At 49.3% G+C, this 18,893-nt stretch overlaps 1 protein-coding gene across 1 annotated transcript in view; it reads right to left on the bottom strand.

Annotated features, from left to right (window-relative positions):
- LOC306815654 (class I histocompatibility antigen, F10 alpha chain-like) overlaps positions 1-18,132 on the bottom strand; it is a gene marked incomplete at its 5' end in the record, with an annotated part of 136,447 nt that extends 118,315 nt beyond the window's left edge. Inside the window, 9 exon segments of the mRNA XM_079332221.1 lie at positions 14,598-14,716; positions 14,718-14,741; positions 14,743-14,811; positions 14,813-14,913; positions 15,006-15,252; positions 15,254-15,279; positions 15,592-15,867; positions 16,308-16,571; positions 18,060-18,132. Coding sequence (XP_079188347.1) covers positions 14,603-14,716; positions 14,718-14,741; positions 14,743-14,811; positions 14,813-14,913; positions 15,006-15,252; positions 15,254-15,279; positions 15,592-15,867; positions 16,308-16,571; positions 18,060-18,132 — 1,194 coding nt within the window. The 3' untranslated portion in view covers positions 14,598-14,602.
- Between the last annotated feature and the right edge of the window lie 761 nt (positions 18,133-18,893).

Below are 18,893 nucleotides of genomic sequence, written 5' to 3'. Positions count from 1 at the left end.
GGGGAGGTGGAGCTGGGAGATGAGTGGGGTGCAGGCCCCCCGAGCCTGGAAGGGCTGGCAGGAAACGGGGGAAGCCCTGAGTGCCTGGAGTGGGGGGATGCTGGAGAGGGGGACCCTGGGACCTGAGTCAGGATCAGGGCAGGATGAGCCCTGGGACTCAGAAAACTCCCTCAGCGTGCCTGAGCAGGAGGCAGGAGAGGGGGAATCCCCAGGAGCCACGGGTCCCCATCAGCTCTGAGATCAGGAACCCCCATAACCACAAAGTGAAGACAGTGTGAACAGGGATCTCCTGGGAGAGTGTTTTTGGGCTCCTTCGTGATTTTTGGAGGTTTTTATGGACACCAGACAGCCTGGGCATTTCTTGAGATGCACTGAGACAGCAGGACCTTCAAAGCCATATCAATCACTTTGTTTTTCCCCCAAACCAAGATTTTCCAATGCCAAGTCTTATCCAGATGGAGGAAAAGGCTGTGAGGAACAGGAAGATGCCCCCGGACAGCCAGGCAGGTGAGGAGGAAGTCACTGCCCCTTTCCCCCTCCGTCCTGCCAGGGAGGATTGGGGGCATCTCCTTCTCCTTCCCTCTGGCGCAGAGTCAAATCCCATCCTCTCCTTGTCCTTTCCCCCCAGAGCAGGAGCTGAGGACGGAGACCAGGGAGGACAAATCCCCACAGCAGAACCTCGTGGAAGAGGCCGTTTGCAGCAGCTCCACAGTGCAGGAATCCAACAGGGAGGAAAACCCGCGGAGATCGCGCACAAGGAGGAGCTGCAAACGCAGATCATGGGGATCCGAGGAGGAAAGACCCAGCCTGGGCCGGGCAGGCAGCCAGAGATGTGGCCAGAGCTCTGAGCTGAGGGTCCATGAGCAGCTTCAGGATGGCAAAAAGCCCCTTCAGTGTTTGGAATGTGGGAAGAGTTTCCGCACGAGCTCTGGCCTGGTCCGCCACCAGAAGATCCACACTGGGGAACGGCCCTATGAGTGTGGGAAATGTGGGAAGGGATTCAGAGACACGTCAGATCTGATCAGGCACCAGACAGTGCACACTGGGGAACGGCCCTATGAGTGTGGGGAATGTGGGAAGGGATTCAAGTGCAGCTCCAGTCTGATCATCCACCAGAGGACCCACACTGGGCAACAGCCCTACGAGTGTGAGGAATGTGGGAAGAGCTTCAGTGTGAGGTTTGGTTTGACCCGCCACCAGAGAATCCACACTGGGGAACGGCCCTACGAGTGTGGGGAATGTGGATGAGCTTCAGGAATGCGCAGTGACCTCACCCACCACCAGAGGATCCACAGTGGGGTACGACCGGTATGTGTGTGGGGAATGTGGGAAGAACTTCAGCCAGAACCGCAGCCTGATTGTCCACCGGATGATCCACACTGGCGAACGACCCTATGTGTGTGGGGAATGTGGGAAGGGCTGCAGAACCACCACTGAGCTGATCCGCCACCAGACAGTGCACACTGGGGAACGGCCCTGCGAGTGTGGGGAATGTGGGAAGGGATTCAGGAACACCTCTCACTTGATCCGCCACCAGACAGTGCACACTGGGAACGGCCCTACAAGTGTGGGGAATGTGGGAAGGGATTCAGCCTCAACTCCAGCCTGATCCGTCACCAGAGGTTCCACACTGGGGAACGGCCCTACAAGTGTGGGGAATGTGGTAAGAGCTTCAGCCAGAGCTCCAGTTTGATCTACCACCAGAGGATCCATACTGGGGAACAGCCCTTTGTGTGTGGGGAATGTGGGAAGGGGATTCCACAAGAGCTATGGTTTAATCTGCCACCAGAGGATGCACACTGGCAGAAGCCCTATGAGTGTGGGGAATGTGGGAAGGGCTTCACCGTGGGGTCCTGTTTGATCCGCCACCAGAGGATCCACACCGGGGAACGGCCCTACAAGTGTGGGGAATGTGGGAAGAGCTTCAGCGTGAGGTCCAGTTTGATCCGCCACCAGAGGATCCACACTGGGGAACGGCTCTACAAGTGTGGGGAATGTGGGAAGAGCTTCAGGCACAGATCCCACCTGAGTGTCCACCAGAGGATCCACACCGGGGAGAAGCCTTATGAGTGTCCGAAGTGTGGCAAGAGGTTTCAGAGGAGATGCAGTCTGCTAAAGCATCAGCAGATTCATGTAGAGGAGAGGAGAGGCCCTTCCGCTTCCCCTAGTGCAGGAAGGGTTTTAAGAAAAACTCCACCCTCGTCACCCACCAGTGGATCCACACCAAGGAGAGGCCCTAACAGTGTCCCCAGTGTGGGAAGAGTTTCTCCCAGAACTCTGCCATGACCCAGCACCAATGGGGGCACTGGCAAGGGAAGCTCTGTGAGTGCCCTACGTGTGGGAAGAGGTTCCTGCGTTGCTTCAGCTCAATCCCCTCTGTTGGGCCCCGTTGGATGCTCCCCAGTGACCCTCGTTGGGCAGAGCCTTGGTGGTCCATGGTCCTGGTGATCCATGTTGGGAACTCACCTGGCTGGTGGTCTCCACATCTTCCTGGCTCATCATGGGTACCTGGACTCAGCAGGCCAAAAACCCATTGGGATGCAGACTGACATCAGGAATTCATTTGGGACAGCGGATTTTACTTTCCACCCTGTGAGAGTCCGTGTGAGCCTCTCGTCTGTTTCTGCCCAACGACCCTCGCCTGAGGCCTGCGCTGGCCAGGGATGGGAGGAACACCAAGTGACTGTGAAAAGCAGGTGATGCCTACCAGGACTGGTTTCTCATGACAACTAGTCATGGGGCGTTACTCAACCAAAGCTCCCACAGATGGAAAACAATGGACTGGTCAGTATGCGCTGCCCTGCGTGTGTTCATAACAACAAAGAATTTTGTGTTCCTTGAAACGTCTGTTTCCACCTGTTCTCAGGATAACGATCACCACATACAATAGTCCATAAATCTTCCACCTTTTGGCCAGAAGCCACTCGCTTTGGGAAAGGACTATAAAAGTGACTTCTCAGAGGAGGACACTGAGATCTCCCAGACGGCAACAGACATCTGTGGGTTGGCTCCATGAGGATTCGTCTGCCAGTCTTCGGTAGCTATAATCCTGACCCCCCTTTCTCTCTCTCTCTCTCGCTCTCTCTCTCTGTCCCCTATCACATTTGGTTGGCACTAATAAAGTGCATTTCTGCAAAAGTAAACTGGTTTTGTCCCCTGCTGTTGTCTTTTGCACTCATGAGATCCTAAAAGAACCAGTCACAACTTCCTCTTGATTGGGAGGACCGTGACATTATGGCGTAGTTGGATGGGATTCTCCGATCTGTGGGAGTTGGGGTGGTTTCTGTGCACTTTGTACCAGGGGAAGACCTGTGCCATTTCAGCTGCACCTAGCCTGTCAGTGCCGTAAGGACTGAACAGTGTTAGAAAGCAAGGGAGGTGGTATTGGGTTCTTCTCGTAATCTGCACACAGACCCAGGTGGATAATCAACTCCATTTCAGTTATCGGAGAATTTTTTGAAAGGATCTCAGCTGAGCAAAAGATGGGACTTGTGTTTTATGTTGTTTGCTGCTTGATGTAGTCGAGGAGACAACCATTGTGCAACTAAAGAAATCCTCCCAAGCGGTTTGGTCTCCTCAGCCACTCAGGGATGGCAGGGGGTTGTCCCCAGCAGAAGTCTGGGTGACAAGTGTTGACCTTCCTGAAGTGGTTTTTTCCCCCTCGCACATAATCGTAACTCAGAGGTTACAGTTGTTGTATAATTATTGTATTTGACTACTTGGGATCACGAAGAGACAAGTGGTTTTTGTAGTTAAGTTAGTATCTCCCAAGTAGTGTGTCTCTTCACCCGCTCCAGGGAAGAGAAGGGATTCACAGTTTCAGCTGTGCTTTTTGTGTAACTTTAAGTGTGTCTCCCTGAGAGTGGTTTTAGTCCCTTCAAAGAAATGTCTGAAAATGATAAAGCTGCATTTTACGCTTTACTAGCTAAGTATAATGCCAGACCCTCCCAAGTAGGGGAAGATTGGGCACACAGTAATTGGTTTAATTTAGAAAATGTGATTGATAGGATACATTCTTTGCAACATGAAACAAAATTCAAACTGAGCAAGAAAAATAAGACCGCACTTTGCTCAGTTCTAGGCGCTTGTCTTTCAGCTGCTGTAGAATCTCGTTTTAAACGAGTGAGTGAGGAAAATGCAGTGATAGACTCCTTGCAAAACCTGGTGGAAGCTTTGCAGAAACTATTACAGGAGGAAAGAAATCAGGTACAAACTCTGAAAAAACAACTAGAGCAGGAAAGAAATCAGGTAGAAACTCTGCAAAACCAACTAGAGCAGGAAAGAAAACAACTATTTGCTACAACTATCACATGCCTCACAACATGCAGATATACCTAATGAAACAGAAGAAAAGGAAATATATCACATAAAGCAGATATACCCACAGAGAGAACTAGTACATGTACAGAATTGTGGGGAAAAATTGCTGCTCTAAAATGAGACCTCTCATTAAAACGGAACATAGATACTTGAACGACGAGGATTTTGACCCACACATAACCTCCAAAGAAATACCATACACTGCTACTGAATTGGACAAATTAAAGAAAGAATGCTCATGTCTCCCACAAGAATCTGAGACCAGGTATGTTTTTAGAGTTTCACTCACTGGAGGACATCAAATTAAATTGAGTGAACAAGAAGCCAGTGGGTACTGGGGACTGGAGTTTTCTAAACAACTGGAAACTCACATGTTCCGTGGTCTCTGACACAGCGTGCACCCTACTGGGCTGGGGGACTTAGCCCCCTAAAAAGAGGTGATCCTCTAGCCATAACTGGCACCCTAGATCAACTCCTAACAAACATTCAAAAGCTGCCTGCTTGCAAATTATACATGAAATACAATTCACTGCTGGTCATAAATCACTTATGCAATTATCTGTAAATGTAAAACAATACCCTCTTCGTTCTGGTGCCAAGGTAGAGATCAAACTGGTTATACAGGACTTGCAAAACTCCCCTGTATGGCCAATCCAAAACCCCAAACCTGACACTGTAGCTGTGTACCAATACATAGATGATGTATTGATAGGAGGAGAAGAAAAAGAAGAAGTGAGGGATGTGCAACAGAAAACAATTTCACTCCTACAAAGCCTTGGTTTGAAGATTCCTTCAGGGAAAATTCAAAAAGCTTCTCAGGAAGTGAAGTTTTTAAAGACAGCCATTACTGGGACTGCCCCTCTGATGGGGTGGCCCAGAAATCCTCAGTAACAAAAGGAACTGTAAAAAATCTGGCAATAACAGAAACTGAGACGTTGGGCAACAGCGATGACAAACCTGCCTCAATAATTAAAGTAGCCTCTGCTTTCTCCCCCAAACAATCTTTGTTCACTAATTCTTCATTCACTGATGCTTCTGCTGAACAAATTCTTGCTGTGGGATTGGGTGGGTCTAGAGTTGGGGTGCTGATGGTTATTTGGGGTGTTTTCCAGCTTGAAGTTCAGAGTGCCTCCTTTGCTTGTAACTACACTGACTCTCATTTTGTGTTTAAAGGAGGTACAGAGTGGCTTCCTTCTTGGCAGCAAAATGATTGGGAAGTTAACAGAATTTCTGTCTGCATAGTTCCATCATTTTAACCTCCTGCCTCTTCGTGGCAGATTCTGTTGTGTTTACTTTTCACAGAATAACGCCATGGAACGTGAAGATTAATTGCTGAATCCCTCATCGAACCTGAATACAGTTATGGCACAGGACCTTACAGCTGTGTTTTATTTTGTGAAGATTCAAAATCAAAATTGAACCTGTTGTACGATTTTGTCCAAAAAAAATTATGTGTGGGAAAAACAATACAAAATATAAAGGAGAGCTTGATGTCATGTTGTAACACCTACTACCCAACCACCGGTTATACTGAGCCTGAAAATTTTTGAAATTGGACCTTGGGTAATTCAGAAAAGTGGCCAACAGCAAATATTGTTTAATTCGGCATGGTCTTTTAAAACAAGTCAAATTGCCAATGCAAAACAATGTTTCAGTAATTCAGCCAGCTTGTTCAACCTTTTCTTGGGGTGGACAAACGACCTGGTTGCAAAACAGGAGGATCCTTCAAGAAACAAAAGAGACATAACCGGTGTTGTGGGAAACAGGATGGGGAATTTAAATAGCATTGATTCAGAGGTATTAATGAACAAATTGGTTGCCACCACCAGAGACCTGACCAAATTGAAACAACCTCTGCAGTCCTCTTTAACAGCCTGGGGATTGCAACAAGTGGTTTGCGTGGGTGCGGAGCCACTTGTGGAGGAATGGCGAGGGGATCAGCCAGACAATCAATGTGATTGATAAGCATAATCCAACTTTATTGAGAGCATCAGACAGTTTTATAGCCCAAAATAGCATAAATCAGCATTTTCATATTAGTACAATCTATTGGTTTTTACTATGTATACTTCTCTTATTATTGGGTATTACAAGTGTGAGATAATCACGCCTACTGAATTTCTAGCCAAAAAGTGTAACGTGCTACCTCGCTGCTAGTCTTCGGCTGCTACTTCCTTATTCTTACACTTATTGCTATATAGTATCCGTCCCAGAGTTATACCTCGCTTGCTACATGCTTCCCTGGAAGTTAAGGCCTTGACTGAACAATGGGCATATGTATTACTTATCGACCAACGCTGCAGATTATGCTAGCTGCATTGCTTTTGCAAAAGTCTCTAAAAAGCAAACACTGCTGCTCAGCAAAATCTGCTTAAGAGCAAGGGCCTAGCTACTACTTAGCAGGAGCTGCTCTCCTGCAACAAGGCCTCATCCGAGCCATATCCACAGTTTTAGTACATGGATTCTAACCAATTCTCAACACTGGTTATTATCAAACATTTTACCAAATTGGGAAAAGGCAAATGTAAATGATCACAAATTGAGAATTGATGCTCTTGGTACTGCTCAAAACAACATCTCCTTAGCCCTCAGCTGTATCCAGGCACAGCTTTGGATGCAAACAGTTGTTACCTCAATTATAAGGGAAGGGGAAGAAGGCATCTTCCCTACTGAAATCCGGACAATAATTTGGGACAGTGCTAATGATTTTGAAAGGAAGTTTCAGTCCTGGTGGAATCTGGTAAACTTTACCTACAACCCCAGCACAAACACAGCCACAGCCTTTGTGTCAACAATACACAACACTTCAGTGCATTTGATATACCCCATCATTGCATTAGGATTGAATCACGATGGAACTATTCTCTATCCTTTCGAGCACAGAGAATGGGTCAGTCAAATTGGCAAGAAATGGCAAACTGTTAATTTGGAATCTTGCGTTGTTCGGGAGCAACAGGGTTTCATTTGTGAAAGCAATGCCATTGTGGCCCAAGACATCTGTTTAGACACAAAGCAAAATATCTGTCATTTTGAAATACACCTTGATGAGACTCCTACAACAGTGCTGGTGTACATAGGAAATGGATGTGTGTGTGTAAGAACTGCTTGCGAATTAGTGTTTGTAGAAAATGCAACAGTGGATCTAAAAAATAATTTAAATTTTTGTGTTTGTAATTTTACCACGATCATGGGCTGTGACTTTTCCTATACTGCTCCGGTTATGTCTTATCACCTTTTGCAATCCAATTTTACACTGATTCATCAGTTAGTGCCTGCTCCCATTGGGATGAACCTCACTTTGATTAAACAATTGTTGCTTCACCAGGACTTAATTGGGATCTTGGGAAAAATCAAGAAAAATGGACAGAAGACCCTGGTGACAGTTCATCACGATGTGAGAGAAATACATCGGGTTTTAGAAAGGGTAAAAGGGGATGCTGAACTCAGGTGGTGGGATACTCTTTTTGGGTGGTCACCTACTGCTACCGGCATCCTAAACAAATTGTGTCATCCCATTGTTGTGCTTTTGATTTTGGTTTTGATCGGTTTTGTTTTGTCAGGTATTCTATACATCCTGAATTGGAGAATGGTAAAACGGTTGACACAATTGGCATCAACAATGGAAGCACATAATTTGATCACTACTCCATCTGCTAAAGATACCCCTAAAGTTATTGACACCAGACAAATTACACAAGCAGTAAAAGTCAGGCCTTTAACAGCAAACTGATTGGAATTGTTTGTTGCTTGTTATGATTGGTATGATTAGTTTTAGTAATGTTAAGCTTTTGATTGAAAATGATTTTGGAAAATAATTGTTTTAATCATAAAAACATAATATAATGGATACTGATTTGTTTTAATTTTAATTGTTTTTATTTTAATTGTTTGAATGTTATTTCATTGATTTGTTTTAATTCTAATTGTTAGAGTTTTAATTCTAATTGTTAGAATTTAATTGTTTGGAAGTTATTTCATTGATTTCTTTTAATTTTGTTTGAATTTTAATTTTTGAATGTTATTTCATTTATTAATTTTGATTGTTTGAAAGTTATTTTAGCTAATAGCATTGTGATTTGTTTGAAAAATTATTTTAATCAATTTTGTTGCGATTATTTTGCTTTATTATTTTTCTGTTTATTTTCTTTCCTTTTCCCTTTTCCTTCTTATCCCTGGTTTTTAGTTTTCCCTGTTCTCGGGATGTGCTACCAATGACGGGTCCTGAAGATGCTACAAGGTCACAACATCATGCTGATGGAGTTTCTCAGCGACGCTCGTTGGTCACGGGGTGATGTGAGAGTCCGTGTGAGCCTCTCGTCTGTTTCTGCCCAACGACCCTCGCCTGAGGCCTGCGCTGGCCAGGGATGGGAGGAACGCCAAGTGACTGTGAAAAGCAGGTGATGCCTACCAGGACTGGTTTCTCATGACAACTAGTCACGGGGCGCTGACTCAACAAAGCTCCCACAGATGGAAGAACAATGGACTGGTCAGTATGGGCTGCCCTGCGTGTGTTCATAACAACAAAGATGGTTTGGTGTGCCTTGAAACGTCCTGTTTCCACCTGTTCCTCAGGGTAACGATTTCCACATACAATAGTCCATAAATCTTCCACCTTTTGGCCAGAAGCCACTCGCTTTGGGAAAGGACTATAAAATGACTTTCTCAGAGGAGACCCCTGAGATCTCCCCAGATGGCAACAGACATCTATTGGCTGGCTCCACGAGGATTCGTCTGCCTGTCTTGGTAGCTATAATCCCACCCCCCTTTTCTCTCTCTCTCTCTCTGTCCCACTATCGCATTTTGGTTGGCACTAAATCAAGGGCATTTCTGTAGTAAGTAAACTGGGTTTGTCCCCTGCTGTGTCTTTGCCGCTCTGAGATCCATAAAAGAACCCGTCACGACTCGCGCTCGGGGTTGGGCAGATCGTGACACCATGACATAAAATACTTAATGTCATTGCTGCTATCCCCCTACTGAGCTTTTGCTATGGGAGTTGGGGTGGAAGAGACAGTTAAATAAATTGCTTTCTGGAGCATGGGCTGGCATTACACTTGCCCAATTGGCAGGGGAGGGAACTGACCCAGACGAGCAGGCCTGAAGATTTGCAAAGACCAGTGTTAAATGACATGATGGAAGTGCTAAAAAGGCCTTTTTACAAGTACTAGCCTTGAGGCCAGTAAGCTGCATTGAACTTGCTGTTATAAGGCAAGACCCTACAGAGCCTTATATGACTTTTCTGGATAGGGTTAAACTCACTCTTGATAAACAAGTGGCTGAGGACCAGGTTTGGGAAGCTGAAACAGCTAGCAGTGGTCAATGCTAACCCCAAATATAAGAAGGGCTTAAAAGGCTTTGCCCCCTTGACCCCTGAGACCACCATCCCCCAGATGTTGGGGGCTTGCAATAAGTTGGATACTCCAGAGCATGTTGCCTCCTTCCAAGGAAAAGTATTAAGCCAATGCCTTGATTAAATCTCAAAAGCGTCCTCAAAGACAGCAGAACCAAAAGCCAGGACAATGCTTTAATTGTGGCCAAAAGGAACACTGGAAAGGAACTATTGCAAACCCAAAAAGAGAACTCTCAAAACTTGGTGACTGGAATAAACCAGGCCAGATACAAAACTCTTGTCATCAAGTCCAGGTACATTGATGCGCCAGTGAGGAAACTCGAAGCAGAGCACAGGACAGTGGCACAGTGGAGACACAAGAACCCCCATGGCTGAACACTGGCAAAACAGACATTGGAACCCACCAAACTCTTTTTGCAACACCTCCTCAGGGACCTGCCTGCCTCAGTACCGTGCAGCTCTGACTGGAGCTGTCACCTGCCCGTCAGTAATGATAACTGATTTTATCCATCATGTTATCTCTACAGGCCAGCTAGAACCAGAATTGCATGCCAAGAGGTTTTCTCAATATTGGACTAGGCAGACATAATATTGAAGATTTCTATGTGTTGCCCACTGTTTTGAACAGTTACTTTTATCAGGTGATTACAGGGATAGCACGGTGCCCCTAACCCTCTTTGTTTCATCCTCCAAGGAACAGTTTTCACTCAGGTTTTCCTGTTGCCTGCAGTTGACAATGATGATGCTGATGAAAATTACATTGCATGGTCCCAATGGACTGGCCTGGATAAGACTGAAATCACCTGTGGTGTTACCTGCCTGGGAAAAACTGTCACCTGGACAGGCCTCGTCAACACAGGAGCAGACGTGACCATTATCTCACACAAGTATTGGCCAACTGAGTGGACTCTTGTTCCTTCACTAGATACACTTGTGGGAATTGGGGGGCACAGCAACACAATGAGGAGTTTACATCCTGTTTCATTTAAAGGACTGGAGGGCCATGTGGCCACTACCAAGCCATTTATTATAAAAAAGTGCATGTTTGAGGTAGAGATCTCCTGTCCCACCATGGACTGAGACTCGAAACAAATTTTTAGCAAAGACTACTGATGAGCACGGTGCTGTAAAACTCACTTGGACCTCAGGCAAACCCATCTGGATTGATCATTGGCCCCTTCCCATCAAAAAGCTGTCCACACTCGAGTCTCTAGCTTGTGAACAACTGGAAAAAGGGGCATATTGTCCCTACAAATAGTCCCTGGAAAATCCCCTTTTCTTTATCAGAAAGCCACATAGTGAGAAGTGGACGCTGCTTCAAGACCTGAGAAGAATAAATGAAATGATTGAGGAGATGGACTGTTGCAGACAGGATTGCCCCTCTCTTAACGTGATCCCCAGGGACTGGTTGTTAATGATTATTGATCTGAAGGATTGCTTTTTCAGGATCCCTTTACATCCAGAGTTTGTGTCAAGATTCTCCTTTTCCATTCCTTCCATCCACCAACAGTCACTGCTGAAAAGGCACCATAGGACCGTCCTGCCACAAGGGATGTGGAACTCCCCAGCAATGTGCCAATGGTACATGGCAAGGATCCTTTCACCCAAGAGAAATTCCCCCAAGTAATGATACTGCACTACATGGATGGCCCCCAGCAGCTAAAGCAAGCCTGGATAAAATGTTCCAAATAAAACAGATTTTCCTGGCTGCCTTAGGCAGACATCAGCTACAAAGTGATTAAATGCAAGCAAGGCCTAGGCTTAGGCTATCAGCTCTTGTGTGATTTCATTTTGATTGCAGCACTTCCTTAGCCAGAGAGAAAGAGATTTGGGAATGCTGCACAGGAATTCTGCAGGCAACTTTATTTCTACGAAGGGACCCAGCAGCAAATCCAAGTATGCAGAATATCAAAGGGGTTTTATAGGGTTGGGGTGGCTTCAGATGCAGACCAATAAAATTAGAGATTGAAAAACTATCCAACTACTTTAAAGTTTTAGGTGAGAGTGACCAATTACTTAGAAGGAAAAAAGACCAGTTAGAACACTAAAAGATAACACGGGAGTCTACAGGGGGTGAACATTTCTCTAAGGAAGGATTTCTTATCTAAGGGGTAAGTTTCCAAGAGGGCCCTGAAGGGGTATCTCAATCATCCACAATGGATGACATCCTGATTGCCTCAGAAAAGGAGACCACCCTGGAACTTGTCACCACCGACATTTTAGAGGAGATCATAAGTCTGGTCTACAAGTAGCCAAAGATGAAGTGCAGTGATCCTCCCCTTGCAGGTACCCAGGGTACAGGCTCACTGTCACACCACAGATCAGCCACCTGCAGGAGGAACTCACCACCTTACACCCTCTGCAGAAACTCAATTAACGGGGTTAGGACCCTCCCTGGAATCACAAACCAGGATTTGGCTCCTTTATTTGATTTATTAAGGGGGACCACGGACCTGAACTCTCCCAGAGACTTCACACCAGATGCCAGAACCGGGTTGGATAAAGTGGCTACAGCACTGCACACTCACCAAGCCCACTGATACCACCCAGAGTCACATTTTTGATTTGCTATTTTGGGAGAACGGCCACATTTTTATGGTTCAGTTTTTCAACGGAAAAAGGATTTGTCTGTCCTTTTGTTAATTTTAGAATGGATCTTCCTATCTTATCAGATGCCCAAAACAATCACTACTTGTCCTGAAATCCTTTCTCAGCTGATCATGAAATCCCAATCCCAAGTTTTAACTCTTCCTAGAAATTTTTTCTCTGTTATGTTTATACTCATTACTTCCCTGTATTTAGAATTCTTAATTCAGCAACCTGAGGTTTTTCAAATTGCTTTAGCAGCTTTTACAGGACAAATGTCAGTTCATTTTCCAAAGCATAAATTAATACACCTTCCTTTGAATTTTACCCAAAAACCCCTAGAAAGCCACACCCCTCTTAATGCTCTTTTTTTACAGATGGCTCCAGCAAATTGCATAAATCAGTTATCACCTGGAAAAACCCTAACAGTGATAACTGGGAATCAGACATTGAACTTGTAGAAGGATCAACACAGATTGTAGAACTTGCAGTGGTTGTCCCTGTTTTCTCAAAGCTTTTAATTCCTTTCAATTTAGTTACAGATTCCTTTTATGATACGGCATTGTGGAATGAGCAGAAGGTCCCCTCCTCAAATTTATCACTAATGAAAACCTATATATATTATATATAATATATATGTATAAAATATATAATTTGCTCAAAATTTTCTTTTTTAAGAAAACAACCTTATTTTGTCACCCATGTTGGTTCACGTACCAACCTACCTGGAAGTGAATTCAGGGCTGAAGGTAATGCCCATGCTGATCACCTCACCACGCCCATTCAAACCACCCTTCCAAATTTTTTTGAACAAGCCCCTATTAGTCTCTCTTTCTTTCACCAAAAAGCCCCATCCCTCATAAGATCTTTTAATCTAACTAAAGCTCAGGCCCACATAATCATCAGCTCCTGTCCTGATTGCCAGCAACAATCCATTCTCTTGGGGGGGAGATGGTGTAAACCCCAGGGGACTCAATAGGTGATGGTGATCAGGAAATGACCATGAGATGACCATAAGATGATCAGGACAATCAGATGACCACATCAGGACCACCTTGAGGCCATGGCTGTGCCATGGCCAACCCATGGTCATCTCTTCTTCCAATCATCTCATGGGGCTGTGGTTGTGTCATGGTCATCCCATGGTCATCTCAGGGTTGTGTCACTCATGGCCACTCTCATCTCATGGCCATGGTCATGAGCAGAAACCTCTCTGAGATCCCAAACCCCAATTTTGGGACACTCAAGGACCATTGGGGACAATGAGGCCTGGCCTGATCCCTCCCCCCATCCTACTGCCCCTCCAGGAGCCTGACACAGCCAAACCCTTCTGGGGACACCTCGGACATGGGACACAGAGCGGGAAATGAATCCTGGGGGATGGAGCCAAGTATGGCTGGCAAGTCCCCATGTCAGTCCTGGTGTTCCCATCCCAATCCTGGTGTCCCCATCCCAGTCCTGATGTCCCCATCCCAGTCCTGGTGTCCCCATCCCAATCCTGGTGTCCTCATCCTGTTCTTGGCATCCCTATTCTCATTCCTGGCTCCCAGAGAGGAACTGACAGACACTGTAGGAGGGAACCTGGATTTATTGCCTCAAGCAGGATTTATTGCCCCAAGCAGGATTTATTGCCCAAAGCAGGATAATTTCACACCAGAACTAAAGCATTGGGAATGTTTGTGGTTCTTGGCTTTAAAGAAGCCAAAATGGGAAATTGATCCATTAGCAGGAGCTGTGGGTGGGTAAAAACATGGAGAGGAGCTCTGCTGGAAAGCCTCAGTTTCCTGGGAACAGGAAGGGGCTGGATCAAGCTCTGTGGATTGCTCAGGGAGTGATTCCTGCTGAGATGAGAGAGGGTCACAGTGTCACCCTGTCCCTGTCCCCATCCCACAGGATGGGCCTGGCTGGAGTCCATGGAGAGCAGGAGCTGCTCCAGATCCAACCGGATCCTGCCCACTCCTGCTCCATCCATCCATCCCACCCAAACCCACTCTGGAATCCCAACCTGATCCTGTCTCATCCATCCCACACCAATCCTGCCCTGTCCACTCTTCCATCATCCATCCATCCATCCGTCCATCATCCATCCATCATCTATCCATCATCCCAACTGATCCTGCTCCAGAATTCAGCCCGAATCCCACTCTCAGAATTCAATCTCATCCTGCTCTGGACCCCTCCTCTGATCCAGAATCCCTCCCTGATTCCAATCTGTCCATCCTGTCCCAATCCCCCTCTGGAATCCCACCCTGACCCCACTCCGTACCTGCAGTCAAGCTGTGGTTCCCACATCATTCCTGCAGAAAGAGAAGATCCATTGAGATTCCAGCACGGATCACCACACTGGGATTAACCCCAGGATCCATTCTGGGATCCACATGGAGGGGATCCAGAGCTGGATCCGCCACTGGTACTCACTGGCTGCCATGTTGTATCCATTCCGGTCCACCCTCCCTGTGGAAAAAACAGTGGGATCAGCGTCAGTGCTTACAGGATTCCCAGAAAGGTGCTGGGTGGATCTGTGCCCCTTCCTGACCCCCATCCCGTGTGTTACCAGACTTGGAGCTTCCAGATGACGAATCCAACGAGGACAATGAGGATGATGATGGCAACAATGGACACAGCGACCACCACGGTGAGATTCCCACCAGATGTCGGCTCTGGGAATTGTGGGATGGTGAGGAGGAGGAGGGGAATCCCCATCTGGGAATTCCAACTCCCCAGTTGCCACATTCCACATTCCCAGCCTCACCCCAAGCGAAGATCCCGGGCTCCGACATTCCGGGATGCTCCACCCGGCACCGGTACTGCTCCCGCTCCTCCGGCCGCGCCTCGATCCTGGCCCAGGTGTGGAAGGTGCCGTCGCTGTTGGGAACGACCCCGGCCCACTCCGTCTCCTGATCCCGGATTTCATCCCCCTTCATCCAGTTGACCACGATGACCTTGGGGTAGAATCCGTACGCGTGACAGGACAAGATCAGCATCCCCTGTTCCTCTTTTTCCGGACACATGGACATCAGGGGGCTCTGGAATGGGATAACAGTGAGAGACATCCATGGAATTCCATGGGAATGGGATGGGGGTGAGAATTGCCCATGGAATTCCCTGGGAATGGGATGGAGCTGAGATCTGCACATGGAATTCTCACAAGAATGGGATGGGGGTGAGATCTGCCCATGGAATTCCCACTGGAATGGGATGGGGTTTTTAATGTGCCCATGGAATTCAATGGGAATGGAACAGGGGTGAGATCTGCCCACGGAATTTCCACAGGAAATATAGGGTTCCCAAGTCCTCCATTCCCAAATCTCACATTCCCACAGGAATTCTGCTCCCACCTTTGCGGTCCAGCTCCTTCTGCCCATATCCAACGTATCTCTGGAGCCACTCTGGGCAGATGTGCTCCAGGTAATTAGTCACCCTCTCAGCCTCGTTCGTTTCACCTTCCCAGTACCTCCTGGTGACCTCAGCAGCGCTGTCGGCCACCACCAATCTCCTGGATTCCAGGTCAAAGGAGATGAAATCCTGCCCGTCGTAGCCATCCCGGCGGGATCCACGGATGCTCCCGTCAGACAGGAGGTCACAGCCATAAACTCGCAACCTTGTGTGAAAACCTGAGGGAATTGTACCCACAGAGACTCATGGAATTGTGTCCCAGCCCCACACAGCCCCATCCCAGCCCTATGGAGCACCAGGGTCTGATGAAGACCCAGAGAGCCTCATCCCAGCCCCACAGATCCCCATCCCAACACCATGGATCTCATCCCAGACCCACAGATCCCCATCCCAGACCCATGGATCCCATCCCAACCCATGCAGCACAAGATATCCCATACCAGCCTAATGGATCACCATCTCGGCCTCTTGGCACTCTGTCAATCCACATCCAAGCCCGATAAATCCCATTCAAGCACTATAGATCCCCACTCCAGCCCCACAGATCTCAGCTCATCTCCATGGATCCCATCCCAGCCCCACAGATCCCATCCCAACCCCACGGATCCCATCCCAACTCATCCATCCACATCCCAGCCCCACAGATCCCCCCACTCGCCCCTGCTCTGGTTGTACCGGTCCCGCAGTATCTCCAGGTTCCTGGCAGCCACGTGCTGTTTCCCCACATAGATCTGGGTGTTCCCATCCCAAAATCCTGGCTCTGCTCCGTCCTTCATCCACTGTGTCAGCGGCTCCATCCGGCCCCGCTCGCTGTCGCAGCGTGTGAAGGGGATCCCATCCAGGTACCCAATGGACATGAACTGGGGGATCCCCGGGCTGGGCTCTGACACTGCCACATCCAGGTAGTGCAGGGAGTGGAGAACTGGGGGGACACAGAGATTTGGGGGGGTTGAGGGGTCACGGAGCAATGAAAGGGGAACTGGGAGAGCAGGAAAAGGGGTGCATGGGGTCCCAGTGGCCAGGAATAGGGGCTCAGGGGATCCCTGTGCCCAGGAAAGGGGGTCCAAGGGTCCCCAGTGCCAAGGAAGAGGGGTCACAAGGTGGGGAGACCCGGGATGGCTGGAATGGGGTGTTTGGGGGTCCTTGATGCAGAGGGAAAGAGGGGCTGGGGGATGAGAAAAGCAGGAATGGGGGTCAGAGGGACTCAGAGTCAAGGAAATTGTGGGTTTGGAGCTGGGGAAGGGGGGGATGGATGGGAAAGGGGGTGCAGGGGGGGATTGGTACTGGATAAGGGAGTGCAGGGAGGTGCCTTCCTTTCCACTGGGACTGGGAATTCAGGGGGGTCCCAGAGCCAAGAATCCCCCCTGGGAGCCTCCACGATACCCCAGGGACCCTCCCAGACCCCCTCGGACGCCCCGCAAGACGAGCAGGGGGTGGAGATCTGGGAGGATGCAGAGATTTGGGGGGGGGGAGGAAGCGGAACGGGGAGAGCCAGGAAGATTCCAAGGTACAAAGGAGGGACTGGGAGAGGCGGGATGGGGGATCCAGGGGGTCCTTGTGCCCAGGAAAGGGGCTCCAGGGGTCCCCGGTGTTGAGGGAAAGGGGGGGCTGGGACTGGGAGAGGCGAGAACGGATCCCGAGGCGCAGCCTGGGAGACGGGAAAGAGACCGAGGGAGTGCGGTGGGGGAGGGGCCGGGGAAAGGGGGAATTCCAGGGAGTTCATCTGGATCCCGTTGGATCCCCCGCTGAGACCCCCCTGAGACCCCTGGGACCCTCTGGGACCCCGTTTCGGGAAGCGCCGGGAATGGAAAACGGGGGGGACACGGAAAGTTGGGAGGTTCGGGGGGTCCAAAGGTCAAGAAAAAGGGCGGGACTCGGGTCTGGGAAAAGCGGGATGCCCGAAAAGGGGGTGCAGGGTCTGGAAATGTTCTGGAAATGGAGATTCGGGAGTGCCCCAGTGCCGGAATGGCGTTTCAGGGGGCTCCCAGTGCCAGATGAGAGGGTTCAAGGGGGTCCCCGTGCGCAGGAATGGCGGTTCAGGGGGGGTCTCGATGCACAGAAATGGGGGTTCACAGAGGGATTTCTGCTGGGAAAGGCGATGGAGAGGTAACAAGACCGAAAATGACGATTCAGTGGTTTCTCCGTGCCCGGGAATCAAGGTTTAAAGGATTCCCAGTGGCCAGAAATGGGGGTTCAGGGGGTGCTGGTGAGCAAGAAAATGGGGGTCAGGAGGGTCCCCTTGCCCAGATAAGGGGGTACACGGTCGCCGGTGCTGGGGAGTGGATTGAGGGGGGGATCACGGACCCAAAATGGAGATCTCGGGGGTTTTCCGTGCCCGCAGATGGAGGGTTAGGGATCTCCTGGTGCCATAAAATGGAAGTTCAGGGGGCCCCCGGTTTCGGGGGTCCACTCAACCTTTCGTCGCGCCCCCCAGGGTCCCCCAGGAGCCCAAGAGCAAGCCTCAGCCCCAGCGCTGGAGCCATCGCGCTGCTCCGCTGCGATCCCGCTCCCAGAACTGGCCCCGCCCCCAGCGCTGGCCCCTCCCCCAGAGACGCCTACGGCCCCCCGCCCATTGGCCCCGCTATTTCCTGCTCGCCAATGGAAAACTCAATAGTTTCAGTGACGTCACGGGTAGCTGGGTAGTATTCCCGGGTCTCTCGGGTTGGGACGCGGAAGCGAAAGTGACCGAAGTCTGCGCGGTGGGGGAGGGGAAAAGGGGGAATTCCAGAGAATTCCTTGGATCCCTCTGGATCCCCGCTGCGACCCCCCTGGAGCCCTCTGAGAAACACCTGGGACCCCCTGGGACCGCCCTGAAGAAAGCGCCGGGACTGGAGAACTGGGGGGACACGGAAATTTAGGGACATCTGGGGGTGCAAAGGGAAGGAAAAGGGCGGGGTCTGGGGCTGGAAAGGGCGGGATGCCCGAGGAAGGGGGTGCAGGGGGTCCCCCATGCCGAATTAGGGGGTGCGGGGGGAGTCCCCATGCACAGTAATCGGGTTTCAGGAGGTCCCGAGGTCAAGGCAAATGGGGGGCTGGGTCCCCGAGAGGGGAGGGCCGGGAAATGGGGTACAGGGGGCACTGGGGCTGGATAAGGGGGTCCGGGTGCGCAGGAAATGGGGTTCAAGGGGGGTCTCTTTGCAAGTGATGGAGTTCAAGGGGTCCCGGTGTCTGAAAATTGAGGTTCAGGGGGGTCCCGGTGGCCAGAAATGGGGGTTCAGGGGGTTCAGGGAGGTTCCAGATAAGG

Source organism: Erithacus rubecula, assembly GCF_903797595.1.
Source record: "Erithacus rubecula genome assembly, contig: scaffold_179_arrow_ctg1, whole genome shotgun sequence".
In the NCBI taxonomy this organism is placed as follows: Eukaryota; Metazoa; Chordata; class Aves; order Passeriformes; family Muscicapidae; genus Erithacus; species Erithacus rubecula.
The sequence above is the reverse complement of the archived record's forward strand: the minus strand, read 5'-3'. Positions and strand labels throughout refer to the sequence as shown.